This window comes from Coenobita brevimanus, chromosome 116 (genome assembly GCF_032717465.1).
Source record: "Coenobita brevimanus isolate Jiangsu-jjx chromosome 116, ASM3271746v2, whole genome shotgun sequence".
Taxonomy (NCBI): Eukaryota; Metazoa; Arthropoda; class Malacostraca; order Decapoda; family Coenobitidae; genus Coenobita; species Coenobita brevimanus.
Window position 1 is genome coordinate 45,591,961 of NC_137069.1, and position 23,319 is coordinate 45,615,279.

At 44.1% G+C, this 23,319-nt stretch overlaps 1 protein-coding gene across 1 annotated transcript; it reads right to left on the bottom strand.

Moving 5' to 3' along the window:
* Positions 1–19,924: 19,924 nt before the first annotated feature.
* Positions 19,925–20,647, bottom strand: LOC145418730 (uncharacterized). Its single transcript, XM_080287065.1, has one exon. The coding sequence runs from the start codon at positions 20,645–20,647 to the stop codon at positions 19,925–19,927; it is 723 nt and encodes a 240-aa protein (XP_080143191.1).
* Positions 20,648–23,319: the final 2,672 nt, after the last annotated feature.

Here is a 23,319-nt window from a genome sequence, read left to right on the forward strand (position 1 = left end):
GAATGAAAGGGGGGGAGGCACAAAATAATATTATTCCCCCTCCCCCACGCCCCCCTTCCATCTCTGGACAATGGGGGTCTGTGATCACCCCCACCCCATCTCACGAAATTGCTTCATTAACAGGAATTTTATCACTGTCGATTTTATGGTTCTGGGATGAAGTCGTTACTGTCTCGTTCTCGGTCTCCCTCATCGTCATCTCCTGACTTTCTCCTCCCTCCTACTTAACCCCATTCCTCCCTCCTTCTTCCCTCCTCTTTCCTCCGCCTACTATCTTCCTCCTCCTCCTCACCATCATCGTCTTAATCTGCCGTAACTCTTTCACCTCCCTCATCTTCCCTCTTCCTTCTCTCTCGCTCTCCCTCTCTCTCCTCTCCTTATTTGCAGTCTGTCTTTAATATATATCTATTCTCTCTCTCTCTCTCTCTCTCTCTCTCTCTCTCTCTCTCTCTCTCTCTCTCTCTCTCTCTCTCTCTCTCTCTCATGTACTGTCAGTCTCTTTGCTCCGTTTATCTCTCTTGTACAGTACCTCTGACTTCTGCCTGTGTGTGTGTGTGTGTGTGTGTGTGTAGACAGACAGGCGGATAGACAGACAGATAGATACAATATATATTGTGACCATCACCATCATCCTCAGTACCACATCATGGCATCACACAGCTGTTTTGCATACTAATATATACCATTGTTTCCCACGAGAGTACAACAGATATTTATTTTTGCATACGGCCAGCACTGGCAGGCGTGTATAATTTACCTATTCCCAGGGCGATGATATTCTGCTATTAACCTGTTTTAGTATGATGGCAGTATTTTAAGTTTTCTTCTACTTAACACTAATTTTACTTACCCCTCTCATTGCTCTATCGCCAACTATACTCTTTTTGCTCTAACCTGACCTAAAATTGTAATCTCTCAGTGTAGGCCTACTCTCGCTAATTATATTCCTTTTACTCTAACCTGGTCCCAAATCATCACCTCTCCACCTAGTCTACTGAGTTGTAACAGTAGATGGATTTGTATTATGATGCTAGCCACGAGAAAGTGCTGCGGAGAGGATGTAGAACCTTAGCACTGTCTCCTGCCACTGAGTTACGTGAAATAAGCTGTGAAAGGACGATAACCTGGGCCAAGTTAAGGTGAGTGGAGTATAGTCCTGTCATCTCTCCTGTTTTTCAGTTTGCAGTCTTTGAAAATTTGTCTTGAATCCGAGGCAAATGACACAGGTGACACAGGTGACACTGATCTATGGCCAGGTAAAGTAATCAGTGTCAGTTGCTGTAGTATCTATCTATCTATCTATCTATCTATCTATCTATAGCCAGACGCCATAATCCCATAAGGGGTGGCCGTTTGTCTTTGAGTTAGTTTTTTACGGGGGGGGGGGGAATAACTCTCCGCCAACCCACATGTTGACACTTAGGGTACACGTATGAGTTGGTCATATGGCTGCCACCCAGCGTTGGCAATGGTTTCCTGGCTTTCAGGTGGCTTTACGTTGTCAGTCAATGTAAAGCCACCTGAAAAGGAAAGGAGAGTAATAAAAAGTGACAAGAAAGATGGGAAAAACAGGAAGGGAGGAGGGCAGACACAGAAAAAGAATGACAAAGGTGAAAGAAGAAGTAGGCAGCACTACATCATGAGTGGATAATAGTTAGAAATAGGAGAGGAGAGAAGACAGAACAGAATGATAAAGGTGAAGGAAGAAGTAGGCAGCACTACATCAAGTGACTGGATGATAGTTAGAAATTGGAAGAGAGGAGGACAGACAGAAAAAGAATGATAAAGGTGAAGGAAGAAGTAGGCACCAAGTGAGTGGATGATGGTCGCCACCACCTACCACGTGCTGTAGAATCACTAGACTATATTTTCAAAGCCCACTGGGAGAGAAGTAGGAGAAGTAGGAGTGGGGGCAGGACTAGTGTGGCCGAGTGTACTTAACCCTTTCAGTCCGATGCCGTGTTCCACCTTTTTTTTTTTTTTTTTCTTGCTACGTCTAGACAATTTGCCTAAGCTTTCGGACTTTGTCACTCAGTGTAGAGTTGCCTGAAAGCAGCACTACATCCTGTGAGTGGACGGTGAGCGCCCCGACATACCAAGAATGTACTAACAATTAACGACTACCTGATGGGAATTATAGACATTGTTTTTAACCCCTTCTGTTCGAGAGTTTTAAAAAATAAATAAATAAATAACTAGACTATAAGCAGAAAGAACAAGAAAATAAAGAGATGTATTATTACTGAAAGTAGTAGTAGTAGTAGTAGTTGTAGTAGTAGGATTGTTGTTGTTTTTAATGCTATTATTATGTAAACAGTGATACCCCCATTAATATAGTTTTCAGTGATCAATTTGATATTAGATAGTGAAATAGATAGACATCTAGAAAGGTGGACGGATAGATAGAGGGATAGATTAATAGACAGTTGACTCTATAGACAGATAAAGATTTGGATGGATGATTGGTTAGATGGAGATAGACAGGTAGACAGATAGATAAATAAGTAGATAGATAGTTCCCCATGCCTTCCCTCGTGCTACACAGGCATCTGGTAGCGCTCGTGACTGGAATGTCACACAGCCATACTGCAGAACTTCTGCCTATCAGAATTCTTTCATTCTCCGAACTGCATCTCTCTGGAACTCGCTTCCTCAGAGTTGTTTCCCTCCAAACTTCAACCTACAGCTGTTTAAGTCCAACTGTTACAGATATTTTATGAACAGAGGATCTGGTGTATGGATTATTATTCTTTTTTATTCTTTTGGTTTTCCTTCCTCTGTTCTGTTAATTAAAAAAAAAAGTTCAATAGCTAGATAGACAGGTAGACAGGCAGACAGATAGATACGGTAGATAAACAGATAGCTAGATAGATAGAAAGATTGATTAATTGATAGATAAACAGACAGACAGATAAATAGACAGACAGCCATAAACTGGTCCACGTTTACTGTCTGTGAGAAACAAAAGCCAGCAAAACAAAACACAAAACTTGAAAGATTTTTTGTTTTCTTTACGCGAGAAAAGAAATTTGCTCCAAGAAAACCTTAATCCTAATACGAGGTGTGGCAGTGTGAGGTGTGGCAGTGTGAGGTGTGGCAGTGTGTAGGGTGGCAGTGTGTGGTTTGACAGTGTGTTGTGTGACAGTGTGTGATGTGGCAGTGTGTGGTGTTGCAGTGTGTGGTGTTGCAGTGTGTGGGGTGGCAGTGTGTGGGGTGACAGTGTATGATGTGACAGTGTGTGCTGTGGCAGTGTGTGCTGTGGCTCTGTAGTGTGGCAATGTGTAGTGTGACAGTGTCAGGTGTGACAGTGTGTGGTGTGGCAGCGTGTGGTGTTGCAGTGTGAGGTGTGGCAGTATATGGTGTAGCAATGTGTGTTGTGGCACTGTGAGGTGTGGCAGTGTGAGGTGTGGCAGTGTGTGGTATGGAAGCGTGTGGCAGTGTGAGGTGTGGCAGTGTGTGGTATGGAAGCGTGTGGCAGTGTGAGGTGTGGCAGTATATAGTGCGGCAGCGTGTGTTTTAGCAGTGTGAGGTGTGGCAGTATATGGTGTAGCAGTGTGTGTTGTGGCAGTGTGAGGTGTGGCAGTGTTAGGTGTGGCAGTATATGGTGTAGCAGTGTGTGGTGTGGCAGTGTGTGGTATGGCAGCGTGTGGCAGTGTGAGGTGTGGCAGTATATGGTGTAGCAGTGTGAGGTGTGGCAGTGTGAGGTGTGGCAGTGTGAGGTGTGGCAGTATATGATGTGGCAGTGTGTGTTGTGGCAGTGTGAGGTGTGGCAGTGTGTGGTATGGCAGCGTGTTGCAGTGTGTGGTGTGGCAGTATATGGTGTAGCAGTGTGTGTTGTGGCAGTGTGTGGTGTGACAGTGTGTGGTGTGGCAGTGTGTGGTGTGGCAGCGTGTGGCAGTGTGAGGTGTGGCAGTATATGGTGTGGCAGTGTGTGTTGTGGCAGTGTGAGGTGTGGCATATTAAAGTATGGTAGTGTGAGATGTGATAGTGTGTACAAAGCTCTCTCCATTACAGTAGCCTATCCAGAATCTGATAACAAGGCTCGAATCACTATAGATTTCGCCTCGTCATCATCAGAGCAAGATGAAGACTAACAAGCCAGATGGATGTTGATGTGACTCTTGATGTTTCCTAATGACTTTTGAGGAATAAGAAGGTAAGAAGGATGAGAGAGAGAGAGAGAGAGAGAGAGAGAGAGAGAGAGAGAGAGAGAGAGAGAGAGGGAGAGAGAGGAATTATCATAATCCTATTCCCACTATCATAAACTGGGTGGGTATAATCCAGACAAACACGACAATATCCCTCCGTATATCATGATAGGTGAATTGGTGTGCGTGGCACTGTATGCATTTACGGTCATGATTTTACAACACCGAGGAGAAGGAGTGTAAGCCTAAGTATTGCACTATGGGGACAGACGGTAGGTGGTGGCAACTATCATCCACTCACGTGTTGTAGTTTTGCCTACTACTTCATCTTTACGTTATTGTATTTCTGTGTCTGTTCTCCTCTCTTCCTATTCCTCACATCCTTCCTGTCACTTTTTATTGCTCTTCTTTCCACCTCCGGTGGCTGTACGGTGAGTGGCAAGCCTAACTGTTTTCTGTAACCCAGGAAAACCTTTACAAAAGTTGCGTGGTAACCTTGCAACAAAGTAATGAGGTGATGTGCAGCCTTCCTTGGTGCTTCTGTTAACTGGGAGGAGAGACGCAAATGCAGCGTCCATCCAGGAACCAAAAATCCACACTCTTCCCGCGCCTTGCTGTGGCGATGTGCTGTCTACCGCAATGGAAGATCAGTTTACAACACAGGACGGCCCTGAAGGGATGGTTGCTTGTCTGTAGCTGATGGGTCTGTCCGGTCAGACAGACTAAGGTTATACAACAGCAACAACAACAACAATAATTAAGAGCATACACACACACACACACACACACACACACATTCAATGAGACTATCGATCACTTCCAACACCAAAACATTGAATAGGTGTGTGTGTGTGTGGTAATTACTGGGGAGTGGGGGAGTGTGATGATCCAACTCTCCCTCACCCTCAACTCCATTCACCCTCGCCCTCACCCTCACTTACCCTCTCCCTCACTCACCCTCACCCTCACCCTCACTCACCCTCACCCTCACTCACCCTCACCCTCATTCACCCTCACCCTTACCCTCACCCTCACCCTCACTCACCCTCACCCTCACCCTCAATCACCCTCACCCTCACTCACCCACACCCTCACTCACCCTCACCATCACCGTCATTCACTCTCACCCTCACCCTCACCCTCACTCACCTTCACCTTCATCTTCACCCTCACCCTGCCTTTCCCCTTCTTTCCCTCGTCGCGTCACTCCCCTCTTCCTCCCCCACCGTCACCCCCTCAATTTTCTTTCTCATCACATCCTTTCTCTCTCACCCCCTCTCTCTCATTATCTCTATTACGTCTCCCCACTGATATCTCCCCTCACTCCTAGCCTCTCCCTCACGCCCCTCATCAACCTCCATCTCATCTTTCCTTCCCCGCACCCCTCTCTCTCCCTTTCTTGTCTCTCCCTCCCTCATCAAATTCTTATCTCCTTGTCCATCAAATCTTTCCTCCTCCTCTCCTTTCCTCTGTCTTTTAGTCTCATAGGGCCGTACTATAAAAACACAGAGTTTAGGCGGTCCAACGGCGACGTTCAGTCGTCATACGTTCCTGAGCGTCAGTCATCCCTATTATTAAAAATCTGGACAGCCAGTCTTGGCGAAGCCCAGTTCAGGAGTTTGAATGCCGCGACAGTCGCTAGATTGGGCGAGAATGCGCTGCGTGAGACTAACAGCGCGCGAACTATAAATGTTTCTTTTGTTTAATAAACAAGACACTTCGCAAACCCATTCTAAGCTGTTGTTTTTATGTAAGAATATGTATTTATGTGCTAGAATTGGTAACAAATTACGGCAGAATGCATAAAAAGGATGCATGTATAAGCCTAAGCAAGTTACAGTACCGGTATACTGTAAGCAGTAGGTTGAGCATGTATTATAATTTACCCTCATTTGCCATTATTTGCAGGAAATGATTACTAAAGATATCTAGATTGGAATTTATCCGAGCAAAATGAATATATTAATGCATACATCATAGCCTTCCATGTTTCCTGCCAGCTATCCAGTCAGGTACTACACTTCAGTATATCCAGGTATGTGCACCTCTCCTCTCGTAGCAGTACATCATATGTTTCTAAGTTTGTATTGAAAGATATAAATACATACTTATTACAGAATTATTTTTAGCATGCAGGCTGCTTTGCTTCTGTACAAGCTGGTTGAATGGTGACATTCATTGCAGCAGGAGCACAGAAGGGATGCACAGACACTCCTTCATGTATTTCCCAGCAATTTCTTTCCACACCTGTTATCCAGCCATAACCAGCAGAACATGTTGGAAAATATAAGTTATCAGATGTGTGAACTCTCACAGTTGTACATTCAGTTTCTATGTATTTGGCCAAAGTTTCTTCCCCATTATATTGCCACCTTCTCTATCTTGGTTATTACAAGTAAATTTCCATTCTAGTTCAGTGCGAGAGGGATGACTGTTGAGCAAGGAAGAGTGGCTGTGCGTGACAGAAATAGAGAGAAATTGTGAATGAATAAATGATGACGCAGCCCTGAGGGGATATTCTCCCGCATTTGGTCTGATCAGCTAGTCAGGTCAGGTGCGGGTAAGGGGATGGGTCTATTATGATGTGGCAGGGGTAAACCAGCTCTGCTGTTGGGCCCTGCTGCGGATGTCACTGATTGCACTGCGCAGTTGACCTTTGTGCGGTGTGATGAGGTGAGGATCTGTCCCTTCTTCCCTCTGGGGCTAAGATGCGAATGAATGTGTTTGAATGGATGAGTAAATGGGGAGTATGTCGTCCTGTCTCGGCTACCTCCCTTTCCTTGGGGAAAGCAGCCTAGGTATATAGATAGATAGATAGTTCAATAATTTTACTCCTCTAGTATTCACATCCTTGATTATTATCTTTCCCTTCAAACAGTGTGCAGTGATTTCAGTTACTTGGTACAGTAGAGTTTTCTTTTTCTGTCCCAGTCTGCTAGATAAATCATACCTCTTTTCCATGAGATCATTCCACTTTTATACATCCAGGTCTGTTTTATTCATTTTCAGACTGCATACAGTTCTGTTTTCCTAGCTCTCTTCTCAACTGTTCATTCTTGAAGTTGCTCTCCTTCACTAAATATTTATCTCATTATTTCCTTTTTGTCACAGGCACTGCTTAACTGCTCCTTCATGCTTCTATACAACCCTTTCACCCAAACCAGTATTCTCTGCCTTTCCTACACCCATCTACGCCATTACAGTAACTGTCATTTTTCATCTAAAATTATTTTTTGTACAACAAATGCATGGTATCCTGCAGCTATTTGCAGGTAAGAAAATCTCTTGGGATAAAGATGCCTCATGATTTGAAATAATCTGCATTGTTTTATTAACAAATTTTGTATTAAAGCCAAAAGACCTATGCTCAGGACTGTGATTGAAATTGGTAAATATTTCAGTCATCATCCTAACCAACCAATTCACTCTTATCTGGTAACTTTACTTAATTTTATCCTATCTAAATCAACATATTATTTTCTTGCAAAAACGAATTATCTATTTCAATAAAGAACTTACGTGATTGCAATGATTTGTTAGTACCAATGAATTTCTTTTTTACCCATTCCCTATCTTAAGTGTAAAGGACCACTAAAAGCTGGTGAAAAACCCTAACTAATCATTTACCAACACTGACCTAACTCTGACATATGTAATTTCTTCCATGTAATATAATGTTGTACATATAGTCTGCTTATAAGTTATATATTTATTTAGCCTCAAATATGAAAGGAAGGGGAGGGGGGAAGCTGAACTGTACCCAGCAAGTACAGTGACTTTCATTACTTTTGCGACCACTGCAGCTGCTACATCAATCAACTACTGTATACACTTGAACTGCATGTGATGTGCTTCAAGAAGCACCCCATTATCGGAAAAAAAATATATATATATTGTATTTAATCAGTCTTCAGTGCCAATATGTCACACTTTCAACTATACTGAGGCAAAAACTTGTAGGCTTGCCCTCAAATGTGATAGCTACAGCACTGAGCTGGCTAACATACAAACTCTGATATTGCTGCCGCTTCAAGAATCTATTCAGAATTTCCACAGGTACTCTGAAATTAACTTCAGAGCACAATTTATTATTATAACTCCATTTACTATTGCCACCCCACCACAAGGCAGGTTTTCTTTACTTGTATTCGCTACAGAAACGCTTAGTCTTGTAAAATTTTCTGAACAGCTCTGGATATCTCGTATATTTTACCATGACAAGGTAAATTTTATTCCCGAATTATTCAGTGTTTATAAATGGAAAAACCAGCTATCATATTTTTTTATGAATATTTAAATTTGCTGTACGATAGGGGTGTCTCTTGTGGCGTTTATCCTCCTCATACATTCTAATACTATTTTACGCAATGACCAACGGACGAACGTCTGGCGTGAACAGTAAATTTATTTATGGTACGAAACACGGGAACGTCAGACACTCACATTCGGCAATACTGGCGTTAAGCTTTTATAGTACGGCCCATAGGAACGATGGTGTTAGGAGAAGGGGAGGATAAAATGATAATTCTCCCCCTCCCCTCCCCTCCCCTCCTCTCCCCTCTTCTCCCCACGCATTCTTTCCTCCCTCCTGTCCCCATCTCTCCCTCCCACCTCTCCTATCCTGCGTTTTGTCATCCCCTCCTCCCTTCTTCCCTCCTTCCTCTCCCTCTCTCCCTTTCCCTACCCTCTTTCTCATCATCCACTTCCCCCACTCACCCCATCCACCTCCCTTTTTCCCTCCATTCCTTCATTCTCTCAAACCCCCGGACCCTCACCCCTTTTCCCTCCCTTCCCCTACCCCTCTACTTCTTCCCTCCATCCTCCCCCCTCCACCTCCTCCCCATTTACCACCCCCACCCTCCTTCCCTTCCTCCCTTCATCCCTCCCCTTCCATCTCCCCCTCTAATTCTCTATGACCCCAGGAGAAGTGATTAGGGACGGGGTGTAAGAGGGGGTAGAGAGGGGGTAGGGAGGGGGTATCAAGGGAGGGGAGGGAGGTGGTAAGGGAGGCAAGGAGGAGGAAGAGTGGGGGGGTAGGGAGGTGGTGTAAGGGAGGGGTATCAGGAAGGCACCGACTGTCTTTTCCTCTCCATCCTCTTCACTCACTCCCCCAGTCCCTCTTCACATTTCCCCCTGCACTTCAATTCTTCCCCCTGCACTTCAATTCTTCCCCCTGCACTTCACTTCTTCCTCCTCCACTTCACATCTTCCTCCTCCACTTCACTTCTTCCTCCTCCATTTCACATCTTCCTCCTCCACTTCACATCTTCCTCCTCCACTTCACTTCTTCCTCCTCCACTTCACTTCTTCCTCCTCCATTTCACATCTTCCTCCTCCACTTCACATATTCCTCCTCCACTTCACATCTTCCTCCTCCATTTCACTTCTTCCTCCTCGACTTCATAGCTTCCCCCTCCACTTCACTTCTTTCCTCCTCTCCACTTCATTCAGCCTCATGGATCATAGAAAGAGTAAGGCAAACCGAGAGTGAGGAGGGGGTAGGATAAATCAAGACATAAATGGTGATACGGGATAAGTAATGGCGGGCAGTATCATTAGAGCACAACAGATGGACAACCAGGGTAACTGAGTGGCTGCCCAGAGATGGAATGAGAGGAAGAGGCAGACAGAGAATAGGAATGAGAAATGGAGTGAGAGAAAGAAGCTGACAGAGGATAAGAAAGAGAGATGGAGTGAGAGGAAGAGGCAGAAAGAGAATAAGGAGAGATGGAGCGAGAGGAAGTGGCAGACAAAGAATAAGATGAAGAGATGACATTTAGAGGTCTGCTAGGACTGAATGGAACTTGCTAACAGCCAATAGGTCAGAGTGGAAAATGTTAAGAAATGTTTCTGTCTTGTAATGGACCCTCTTTGGTTGTTTATGATGATAATTCCTGAGACAAGGCGCAGACGGTCAAAAGGAAAATAATGGTACCGTAGAACACAGTAGGGTCTTTGGCTTTTTATTTTATTGTAACTCACCACACCTGTGGTGAGTTATATTGTTATTCTCAATACCATAGTTATAACTCACCGCACCAGTAGTGAGCTATATTGTTCTTGTCAATATTCGTATTACCAGCTGCGATAGTGAAGCTGGTGTTGTTTTCAGTCTGTCTGTCAGTGTCTGTCTGTGTGTGTATCTGTGTGTTTGCACGATAACATCGCAACCGTTCAAGATATCATCACAAAATTTATAGGTGTGTAATAGGGATGAAAATCTCTTACGAGTTCCAAATTGTTGAAAGTAGGTCAAGGTCTGTGTCTGTTAGCACGATAACTTCGCAACCGCTCAAGATATCATCACAGAATTTTACATGAGTGTGGTAGGGATGAAAATTTCCTACGAGTTCGAAGTTGGTGAAAGTAAGTCAAGGTCAAGGTCATATTCCGAGCGCGCTAGATATGTATCGGCTCACGGCTGGTGTGATTCTTCCCTCCGGGGGGCCTCTGGTTCTTCTTCTTCTTCTTATTATTATTATTATTATTATTATTATTATTATCTCACAACACCAGTGGCGAGTTATATTGGTCTTGTCAATATTATTATTATTATTATTATTATTATTATTGTTGTTGTTGTTATTGTTGTTGTTGTTTTTAACGAAGTAAGTTACTAGTGTTCACTCAGTTTCAAAGCTATGGCCGCCATACTTGCCCATCTTAGTCCCCTGCTGGCGGCTTCATGTGACCCAGTATCATCCAGTTCGCATTAATGAGAACCTGTGAAAATAATCTATTTACGGATCCTCAAAAACTGCTAAAAGTACACTTGAATTTTTGTGAGGCATAGCCAAGGTTGAGGGGCAGGTCTAAAATGATAATGGGCCCATTTGGGCCGGTTGGTTCTGAGATTGCCTAGGGGTCAATGGAACGTAGTTTGGGCTCAGTCATTTTTTGCTTTGCGAGGATTTTGTTGTTTTCATCTGCGCGCAACGTGTTTGACATTCTTCTAGGGGGGTTCTGCTACATCAGCTCTTCACTTCGAAGTGCTCACTATATGAAGGGTGTTGAAATCACAAAGTCCAGTAATAGCTTATCATCTGGCGAGTTACTGAAATTGTTAATATCAATTTCTGTTTTCTAGTTATTACCATACAGTAGTCATAACTCACCACACCAGTGGTGAGTTATATTGTTCCTCTCAATATTATTATTACTCACTTAAAGACTGCCTTCAGCGGCCTCCACTCGATATCAGGTCATTTCCTATGTTCAGACAGAAATGAGTCCTAACTCAGGAGCCGGTGGCCCAATTGGACTGGAAATTGTTTTCTTCTTCAAGTTAGAGCATTTTAACGGTACCTTCCTCTAACAAAAATTGTGCTACATGCACCAGTTTTTGCTGTTAGGGTAACAAACAACCAAACAAAGAGAAATTGGATCATTATAACTCGCGTAAAGGCCACCTTCAGCAGCCTCCAGTTGATGCCAAGTTACTTCCTATATTCAGTAAGAAATGAGTCATAGCTCGGGAACCGGTGGCCCGACTGAACTGGAAATAATTTTATTCTTCAAGTTATGGCATTTTGATGGTACCTTGCTCTAACAAAAATTGCGCTACATGCACCGGTTTTCGTTATGTTACGTTAACAAACAAACAAACGTACAGAAATCGGATCGTTATGATATAGATATAGATTATTATTATTATTATTGTTATTATTATTGTTGTTGTTGTTGTTGTTGTTGTTGTTCTTCCTTACGATGAAGTAAATTACTTCTATTTGCTGAATTTCAAAGCTACGGACATCATAGTAGACCATCTGAGTCCCCCAGCTGGCGGCTTCATATGACCCAGTATCATCCAGTTCCCAGTATTGGTTTTCCAGTTACATCCAAAAGCCTATAAAAATAGTCTTTTTGCAGATACTCAGACACCGTTAAAGGTAAAGCCATGAAATTTTTGTGGGACATATCCAAATTCGGGAGCAGGTCTGAAATGAGTGTGGGCTGATTTGGGCCAGTAGTTTCTGAGATCGCCCTAAGGTCAATGGAAAGTAACTAGGGGTCACTGAGTGCACAATCAAAAAAACAGAATCACCAAACTTGGTACATTTATAGAACTTTACATGCTATGCATGGCTACCAATTATGAATGACCTTGACCCAAAACTCAAGGTCACAGCCACCCAAGGTTCAAAATTTTCTAATTTTTAATGGAGCACTACATGAAGCCCATTGAAATTACCAGGTCCACCGATAGGTATTGGGGAATAAATCGGCCATGTCGAATTGAAGAAGAAATTGGATGATCATATCATTTGTCGTGAATTGCTGGCTACCAAGTATGAATGCCCTTGACCCAAAACTCAAGATCACAGCCAATGTCAAAGTTCAAAATTTGCTTTATTTTTTATGTACTGAGGTCACATGCACAAGATGAATGACCTTGTCCTGTGGTGCATTGTTGAAATTGCTAATGGCAATTTCCGTTTTTTAGTTATTATTAATATTATTCCTTGCGAAGAAGCAAATTGCTTGTATTCGCTCAATTTTAAAGTTACGTCCATCATACCTGGCCATCTGAGTCCCCCAGGTGGCGGCTTTATATAACCCAGTATCATCCAGTGCCCAGTATTTGTTTTCCAGTTACATCCAAAAACTTTATAAAAAAAAAAAAAAGTCTATTCACAGATTCTCAGAAACCACTAAAGGTACAGACTTTAAATTTTTATGAGACATAGCCAAGGTTGGGGAGCAGGTCTGAAATGAGTGTGGGCTGATTTGGGCCAGTAGTTTCTGAGATCACCCAGGGGTCAGTGGAATGTTGTTTGGGATCATTGAGAGCACAATTTAATAAACTATGATAGAATTGAGCTACGGTCACTAAGGGTGGTACATTTATAGATCTTGATATGCTATGCATGGCAACCAAGTATGAATGACCTTGACCTATAACTCAAAGTCACAGCCAAGGTCAGAGTTAATTATTTGCTTATATTTTATGTACTGAGGTTACATGCACAAGACGGATGACCTCATGTGGTGAGATATTGAAATTGTTAATGGCAATTTCCGTTTTCAATTTATTATTCTTTCTTACGAAGTAAATTGCTTGTATTCGTTCAGTTTCAGACCTATAGCCTTCATACTTAGCCATGTGATTTCCCCAGCCGGCGGCTTCATATTTCCCATTATCATCCAGTTTCCAGTACTGGTTTTCCAGTTACATCCGAAAACCAATAAAAATAGTCTATTCACGGATTTTCAGAAACCGCTCAAGTTACAGACTTGAAATTTTTGTGGGATGTAACCAAGGTCGGGGAGCAGGTTTGAAAATAATTTGGACCGAATTAGGCAAGTAGTTTCTGAGATTACCCAGGGGTCGTTGGAAAGTAATTTCGACCCTGCCATTTTTGCTCTGCGAGGTATTTGTTGCTTTCACCTTCTCTCAATATGTTTGACACTCTTCTTGGGGGACCCTACTACTCTTCACTTCAAAGTGCTCACTATATGAAAGGTGTTGAAATCACCAGGTCCAGTGATTGCTACAATGCTGAGACACAATCAATCGGCCCCTGCAATCGAACTGAGGAAGGAATTGGATGACCATGTCATGTGGTGAGTTATTGAAATGGCTAATTGCAGTTTCCATTTTCAAGTTATTATTAGCATTATTTTCGAGAGACGTTTGCCAACTGATTTAGTAACTAAGTCACTGTTCATTTCATCATGTTTTACTCATTTACATACTATATTTCTTTCTCTTCTTTTTTGTTAGGGTTGCTGGTGTGTGTGTGTGTGTGTGTGTGTGTGTGTGTGTGTGTGTGTGTGTGTGTTTAGTGGAGAAATTCGAGGCTAAGCAAAAACTTTACCCATTAAGACTGAGGTGTTGTGGTACTGATCTTACGGCTTTTCATTGTGTCTTCTCTCCCATTCCCCCCTCCCTCCCCTTCCTCACCCTTTCCTCCCCTCCCTCCCCCTTCCCTCCCCCTCACAACCCTCCCTTCCCCCTCACACATCATTTATCCATGATCTGTATCACCCTCCACCCTTCTACACCTTCTCCCCCCCCCCCCTCTCTCTCTCTCTCTCTCTCTCTCTCTCCCCTCTCCTCTCCATTACTCTTCCTGCCATCTTTTTTTCCCCTTCCTCTTTCCCCTATATCTTTCTTCCCTCCACTTTAATCTTTCCTCCCCTTTACTGTCTTAAATCCCCATTTCCTCCCCTTCCTTTTTCCTTTACCTTATTCATTCCTTTATATCACCCTTTCCTCCATCATACTCTGCTCATCTCTTCTCCCCTCACCCCCCTCCCCCTCTGTCCTCCCCACCTTTCATTCACCCTCATCCCCTCCTGTCCTTTTACCTCCCCTTCACCCCACCCCACCCCACCCCACTCACACCCACCCCATCCCACACACCAGATCCTTCACCCCCCTCATCCCCACCCCTTCACCCTCATCCTCCCAATCCCTCTACCCCCCCTCCTCTAACCCCACCCTCCAGTCTCACCTCGCTCGACGCCTTTGACCTTTGCCACTGAGGACCTTGTGCTTGGTTCTTGTGCCGGTCAGACTCTGGGACTAAGTTTGTTTTCCTTTTTCCCTCTTCACCCAGCTGTACAATTAGGGACCCGGACATAACATCAACAGTTGCAGGTTGTAGTTTAGGGGAAGATTTGGACTTAGAATGAGCTTTTTTTTTTTTTTACTTAAAGACCCACTTGTATTCGAGGTATTATTTTAAGTCTTCTACCTACCTATCTATTTATATGTCTATCTTCCTACCTGTCTCTCTGTCTGTCTGTCCACCTACCTCTGTCCGTCTACCTGTCTATCATTTATCTATCTAGCTAATCTATCTGTCTATCTATTCACCTGTTTATCGGTCTGATATGTCTCTCTATTTATCTATCTACTATGTCTGTCCGTCTGTCTTTCTGTCTATCTATTTGTCTATCTATTTATATCAATGTTATCTATCTATCTATATCTATATGTTTATCTATCTATTTATCTATCTGCATGTCTGTCTGTCTGTCTGTCTGTCTGTCAGTCTATTTATCTAGCTGTCTATCTAGCTATCTGTATCTGTCTATCTATATGTCTGTCTGTCTGTCTGTCTCCATATTCAACATAATATATTTCAGAACGTAACTATATGCAGATACACACTATAATCTGTTTACGCTACCTTAGCCTAAAATTGCCATCCCTCCATCTTGAATGCTGAGTTGGAACAGATTTAACATTGGAACTGGATGCTAGTCACGAAGAAGTGCTACAGACTGTATGTAGAGCCACAGTGATGTCTTTTCTGCCACTAAGCTACGTGAAATAAGCTGCAAAAGCATGAAAATTTGGGCCAAGTTAAAGTGAGTGACCTGTATCAACTTAGTCTCCTCTATGCTTCCCAATATTTAGATTTCTACTTCCTAGCACCTCTTCTTTAGCTATTTATTCCAAACTACCCATTACTATCCGCTTTTTTTGCTTCCTAACCCTTGTAAATGTCGATATAGATTGCATGAACAAAAGAATAGAGCAACGGAGCAGAGTCAGAAACAAATCGCTAAGGAAGAGGTGTTAGTGAGCATCCTAACCGCACAAGACCCTACTGTAATTCTTCGGCTTCCTTCTTCCTTCCTTCCTTTCTTCCTTCTGAACATCTTAATGTTTGTCATTCCTTTATTTCTTCATCAGTTCCTTTCAAACTTGGGACAATTTTTCTAAAGGGAAATACTTCCCCATGCATAAACAGTTTATTATTATTATTATTATTATTATTATTATTATTATTATTATTATTATTATTATTATTGTTATTATTATTATTATTATTATTATTATTATTGTTATTATTATTATTATTATTATTATTATTATTATTATTATTATTATTATTATTATTATTATTATTATTAGTATTATTATTATTATTAAATTTCGTAGTAGTAGTAGTAGCAGCAGTAGTAGTAGTAGTAGTAGTAGTAGTAGTTGTAGTAGTAGTAGTATCGGCCGGTTTAGTGCTGGCCCCACATTTGGAGGACGCTGTGAGTGGTGGGTTCGAGCCCCACTGACTGCCACTGTGTTGGTAAGATGGACACCCACAAACTAACGCCTGTCTGTAGCATAAAAAAAAAAAAAAAAAAAAGACCTCCACCATACCGTCTACCTAAACTGTCTTTGCCTTGTGTCTGTCCCACCCTAACACCTCTTCCCTAGCGATTTATTTTTGTAAATGGCATATTGTTATCGTTTTGTACATTATTTAAGCAGAGTATGGTGGTACTGGAAGGATGTATGTAACACAGGAGTGGAGAGTAAGGTGTAATAAACAGAATAAATTGCTTTGGAAAAGTTGTTAGGGAACTTCCTGAACCGACGAGAATACGGGCCTTAATCTTTCACAGCGGGCACTCATGACAAAGTCCTTAACCCCGTTCAAGAAGTGGATTATTTTTCGAACGATGCGTGTTTTAGTGCATCCTACCCTGAGCATAGACCAGTCAACCCTTGCCCTGAGGTTCATTTACGTCGATTAGATTTTTTTCTTTTTGTACGTTTTCTCCCATGTACGAGAATGTTAATATACTCTTATCTCCGTGGGTGTAGGCTAATTAACCCGTTGCCTATGGCCCGGCACTGCTGCCTGTCACCAACTGATGGCGTTCACGCCCTCACGGTTTAAGTGATCTCTCTCTCTCTCTCTCTCTCTCTCTCTCTCTCTCTCTCTCTCTCTCTCTCTCTCTCTCTCTCTCATATACTGTATATATATATATATATATATATACACCGGTACGTATAAAGTCATCTATTCATCTATCTGTGTGTGTGTGTGTGTGTGTGTGTGTGTGTGTGTGTGTGTGTGTGTGTGCGCGCACGCGAGTCTGTGTGTCTGCGTGTGTGCGATCACGAGCGAGTGTATGTGTCTGCGTGTATGCGAGCACGTTCGAGTATCTGTGTGTGCGGCGACAAGTGTCTGTTAATCCGCGTGTGTGAAAGCACGCGCAAGTCTGTCTGTGTCCGAGCGTGTGTCTCGTAATTAGTTTGTTTGGGTTCATATCGATTCCCCTCCCCTCCCAACTTACAATTATGCACTTGGTTTTAACTGCTGCTGTTGATTCGGTAGTTGGGATGGTGTAGGAAAAAGGGTTCTTACTTAGTAGGGACGGAAAATGCTTGGAGATACTAATTTTTATTTTTTTCCAGTATTACCCCAGGGTACCACTCACTAGATGCAGGATTAGGTAATAGTTATAGTGACTCTTGGTTTCTCTCTCTCTCTCTCTCTCTCTCTCTCTCTCTCTCTCTCACACCTCCTCCTATCTCCCCTCTGATAGCTTCCCACTTCACTCTCCTTTCAGACCCCCTCTCTCACTCTCTCTCCCCTCACTCTGGTATAAACACCGCTCCGCCTTTACCTCCCTCCCTCTCCCTCTCCTCCCTCCCTCTCCCTCTCTACCTTCCTCTCCCTCTCCCCCTCTCACCTCAAGGCACTCCCCTCTCTCTCGATCACTTATTCCCCTTGCTCTCACTCACTCACTCACTCTCTAACACACACTCACCTCTTCTTTCCCTCTCTTGCTCACTTTCTCAAATTTTCTCCTATGTTTCATTTTCTGTTTCACAGTATTTCACTTTTTGTATATCCCATTTTCTCTAACATTATGTTTTTCTCTAATTTTCTTTTGTATTTATTCCTTGCTTACTTTTATCTTTCTTATTTTCTGTTTTTGACTCATTCTCCTTTTCTCATCTCTCTCTCTCTCTCTCTCTCTCTCTCTCTCTCTCTCTCTCTCTCTCTCTCTCTCTCTCTCTCTCTCTCTCTCAATAAAGAACCAGGATCACAAACAGCAACATCCCTTGTAAATGTCCAGATAAAATAATTTCCTTTATATAAGCGTCTTGTAAGTTTTGCGACCCCCTCTTAAGAAAGCTGGCCGCGTCTTAGATAAGGACCCAGTAAATAAACACAGCCTCTTAGTGCTAAAAGCTGGGGTAAATTATTCATCAGCAGCAGCAGCATAAAAAAGTCCACTGCAGGATATAATGGTCTCTGTCTTTCCCTACGGTCTGTTGGTTTAGCCTGTTCCATCCTATCCTAGCATTACTGACTGGCTTGTTGTCTAATGCAGTAGTAGTTTGACCTCTCGCTCTCTCTCTCTCCTATGTAGTATAAACACCGGTTCTTCCTTTCCTCCATCTCTCCCTCTCCGTCTCCCTCTCCCTTTCTCAGCTCAAAGCACTCCCCTCTCTCTCGCACACTTACTCCCCTCGCTCTCTTACTCACTCCTCTAGCACACACTTAAGTCTATTTTCTCTCCCCCTCCCCTCATTTCCTGAAGTTTTCTATTAACTTTCTTTCATTCTCTGTTTGTCAGTCTCATACTTTCTCAATTTCCCATTGTCTCTTTTTTCATCGAATTTCTTTCCCATTTTCTTTCGTTGCTATTTTTCCCTTGCTCACTTCTCTCATTCTATCTATCTTTCATTATATTTTCCTTATTAGCTTATTCTCATACTTTCCCTATCTGTCTGTCTGTCTGTCTGTCCCCTTCCTCTCACCTCTTTCCCGCATCTTTCCTTGTTTCCCCTCTCTCTCTCACCCCTTCTCCTCCCCTTCTTCTCCCCCCCCCTTTCTCTTCCCTCCATCTCTCTCTCTCCCTCTCTCTCTCTCCCTCTCCTTCTCTTACCCTTTCCTCTCCCCTCTTTCCTGTATCTTTCCTTGTTTCCCCTCTCCTTCGTCCCTTCCCCTCCCCTCCTTCTCCCCTTCTCTCTCGTCCATCTCTCTCTCTCTCTCTCTCTCTCTCTCTCTCTCTCTCTCTCTTTCTCTCTCTCTCCTCCTTCCCCCTTCCTCTCCCCTCTTTCCTATACCTTTCTTAGTTTCCTCTCTCCTCCTCTTCCCCTCCCCTCCTCTCTCTCTCTCTCTCGTGTGTGTGTGTGTGTGTGTGTGTGTGTGTGTATGTGTGTGTAAGAGAGAGAGAGAGAGAGAGAGAGAGAGAGAGAGAGAGATGGAGAAGGAATGTGTGTGTGTATATGCCTGTGTATATGTGTGAGTGTGCGTGTGTGTGCGTGTGCGTGTGTCTCGCGGTTATAATCAGTTTGCTTTGGTCCATATCAGTTCCGCTTCCCTTACAAATTCCAATTTTGCACTTCGTTTTAACTGCTGGTGGTGTTGATTCGTTCCGTGGCATGGAGTGGGAGGGAGGGTCGTTACTTAGTAGGGATGGGAAATGCTTGGGATACTAATTTTATATATATATTTTTTTCCCCTAGGGTACCACTCACTAGATGCAGGGTAATAGTTATAGTGGCATATATTTTGCTTACTGTTTCTCTCCCCCCCCCTCTCTCTCTTTCTCTCTCTGTCTCTCCCTTCGGATAGCGCTCCACTTCACCCTCCTTTCCGAATCTCTCTCTCTCTCTCTATCTCTCTCTCTCTGTCACATGGTATAAACATTGCTCCTTCCTTTCCTTTCTCCCTCCCTCTCCCCTCCCTCTCCCTCAAGGCACTCCTCTCTCTCTCCCTCACTCTCCTCGCTCTCGCACTTTCCTCATACTTTCCCTGTCTCTCTCTCTCTCTCTCTCTCTCTCTCTCTCTCTCTCTCTCTTTCTCTCTCTCTCATCATTCTTTCATTTTCTGTTTCTGAATCTTTCACTCTAAATCCCATTTTCTCTAATTTCATCTATTTTTTTTCTCATTTTTTTTTCATTGTTATTTATTCCTTGTTCTTTTCTTTTTTTGATTTACCAATATCCCCTTCATGGGTTATTGGAGCGGGTCTTTGCCTTTTGGCGGCCCACGGTTAAGCTGAACTCATCGTCTTGCCTATCGTGGTGGGGGTCTGACAGAGACGAGCTTTACAAGCTCAGCTGTTGGTGTTGCTGGAATGAGCTTGGCAGCCGCTGTTGATGCCTCACTAGCAGTGGTTGGTGGTGAAGCTGGAGAGACTGTCCTGAGAGTGGTAGTACCAGGACACCTGAGAAGGTAGTGAAGCACAGGTTCATTGGACACTTCGTTGCAGTACTGACATTCCTCTTTTTTGTTGATGTCCGGCATTTGACGTGTCCCTTTGTATCCCAGGCGAAGGCGGTGTAGGTAAGTGCGAACATGGGCAGGGACCGCCTTGTCAACACTGAGAGGCTGGTACTGGGTGGCCATAGCATACCAGGTGCTGGTGGTGAACACGACGCCACCCATGACTTGCGTTTGCGTCGGGAAAGATGATGCGCATGTTTTTGCCTTGGTCTGTGGCAGGCTTGGGGGAATGAGCATATCGACATTTGGTCTCTTGGTGGCATGTTTGGAAGCACAGTCCGCTCTTTCGTTCCCTCTAATCCCAACATGGCTAGGTATCCAGTTTAGGGTGATATGTTTGCCTTGTTCTTTCACTTCCTGAGCAAGGGAGAGTACATGGGTATTGAGGTGGACGTTATCTTTTGGTTGAGTGGAGGCAAGTGTCTGTATGGCTGTCAGAGAATCTGTGTGTATAACGTGATGTGACTGTGGTTGGTCAAGAGCGTGCTGGAGGGCACCTGCAATAGCAACCATCTCAGTCTGTAATGTGGAGGCTCCATCTAGGAGTCTTCACACTTTAAGAGTTTCATTACAGATCATGGCTGCCCCAGCAGTGTTGTTGAGGTCTAACGAACCATCAGTATAGTATGTCAGGGCTTCTTCCAGGGAGGCAGCATGCGTGCTTTGGAGGGTTTCCCGGCGTAGCTGAGCTGTTGCAGATGTTGCCTTGAAAATGGCGGGGGTGATGGTATGCTGGTGGATGGTTGATGGTGCCCAGGGTGGAGGAATGGTATAGCTGGGGTGAGGTGTGTCCTTTCCTTTTGCAGTTATGAGGTCCTTGATACCCTCAGCTGAGACTGCTGCCGGCACACGTTGTGCCCATGTTTCTCTATAAAGAGCAGTCTGTCGACGCAGCACTGCAGTTACTGTATCAACAGCAGGTGATGGTCTGGGATGATTTATCATTTTAGCAAGAATGCAAGCTGTGTGTTGCTGTATATGAATCCCTAGAGGGATAATGCCAGTTTCCTGTTGGAGGCTGCACAGTTTGGTCCACATGGGGGCACTAAGTACAAGTCAGAGTGCATTGTTTTGTATTACCTCCAATCTGGCTAACAGATGTTCACTGAGAGTTTCAAGACACGGGTTGAAATAGTCAACCAAGGTATAGTAGATGTGAAGGACGTTGTAGCTGGCACCTCCCTTTAGGCTTGTGATGGATCTCATGACCCTGGTCCTAGTAGCTGCTCTTTCCCCCTGGGACCTTACCTGTGCATCAAAGAACAGCTTCTTATCAAACCAGACACCTTGGTACTGGTGGCTGGAGACCCACGCAAGCTCTGTATCCTGGATGGAGAATGGGTGCCCAGGGTTTGGTTTTGTAAAAGCAATGGCTTTTGACATTGCCCGTGGATAAGCTGTAGGGTATGCTGAGAATTGTGCTCATTATCTGGCCCTGTAGATACAATGGCCAGGTTATCAGCATAGCAAAGGATCTTTAACCCTGGTCGCGGGGGTATGTTTAGGAGCTCATCAATGAGTATGTTGGAGAGGCAGGGGATCAAGATACTGCCTTAGGGGGTTCCTTTTTCATGGCGATGAAAGGAGAAGGAGTGCCCTTGAAAGTGAACAAGTTCATTGCGTCCTCTTAAAAAGTCTCTGAGCCATCCAAGCATCTTACCAGCAACACCTCTACATGCTAGAATAGAAAGAATAGATGTTGCATTGGCAAGCTCAAAGGCGTTTTCAAGGTCAAGGAACAGCAGTGCAGCGACCATTGCTAACTATGTTAACGAATGTGGTGAGGCATTCATCCGTACCAACTTTTTTAGTGTAAACAAAGAGGGCAGCATTTCCGTCTTGCTCATTTTCTTTATATCTTTCATTCTCTCTCTCTCTCTCTCTCTCTCTCTCTCTCTCTCTCAAGAACCAGGACTCGCAAACAGAAACTACCCTTCCATAAGTCAAGATGAGATCATTTCCTTTATATAAACGTCTTGAAAGTTTTAACTCCCTTCTTATGGAAGGTGGCAGAGCCTTATATATGGACCCAGTAAACAAACGTAGGCTCTTAGTGCTAAAAGCTAGAATTAATTAATCATCACCATCATCATCAGCGTAGAAAAGTCCACTGCAGGATATATATTTATGTCTCTCTGTGTTTTGCTACTGTCTTTGGTATAGCTTGTTCCATCCTGTCCTAGCGTTCTTGATTGTCGTGTTCTCTAACGCAGAAGTAAATTGAGCTCTCTCTCTCTCTCTCTCTCTCTCTCTCTCTCTCTCTCTCTCTCTCATTTCTTGTTTTCTGCCACCTTGTCACACCTCTCCCCTCCTTCCTCTCCCCACCTCCTCCTCTTTTTTTCTCTCCAATTTTCTCCACCCTTCTCCACTCCATTTCCCTCCCCTCCCTCATCCCTCACTTTCCCCTCTTTTTCTTTTCACTTCCCCCTCCCCTCTCCCTGCATTCCACATAATTTATCTTCCTTCAACCATTTCCACCCCTCTTCTTTTCACTCAAACCTTCCCCCCTCTCTCTCCCTTCCTCCTCCCCCTTCCCCTCCCCATTTTCCCCTCCCTCCCCTCACCTCTCCCTCCCTCCTCTTCCCTTCCCTCCTCTCCCCTTCCCTCCTCTTCCCTCCCCTTTCTTCCATTATATTCAGTCTCACTCCTCTCTCCCTCTCCCCACTTCCTGCTTTATCCCCCCCTCTCGTCACTCACCACACCTCTCTCCCCTTCCCATCCCCGTCCTCATTCTCATCCCCATCCCCTATCCCCATCCTCATCCTCCATCCCCATCCCCATCTCCTCTCTCCATCCCCAATCCCCTCCCCCTCCCCCTCCCCATCCCCAACACCCTCCTCTTCCCACTCTCCATCCCCCTCCCCCTCCCCATCCCAATCCCCAACTCCCTCCCCATCCCCATTCTCATCCCCCTCCCCATTTCCTTTCCCATCCCTATCCCCATCCCCACCTCAATCTCCATCCCCATCCCCAACCCTCTCCTCCTCCCCCATCCCATCCCTATCACCATTCCCATCCCCATCCCCATTTTCTTTCTTCGTCGACACTTCCCCCCCTCCCCTTTCCCATCATTTTATTTCCCCTTCCCACTCCCTTTCTCTCTTTCTCTCTCTCTCTCTCTCTCTCTCTCTCTCTCTCTCTATCCCACTTGTTCCGTTTCATCCCTCCCCCCTCACCTCCCCCTC

Bases quoted from the DNA above. Each gene is read 5' to 3' on its own strand.
- LOC145418730 (XM_080287065.1), bottom strand. From the start codon at position 20,647: ATGGTTGCTATTGCAGGTGCCCTCCAGCACGCTCTTGACCAACCACAG.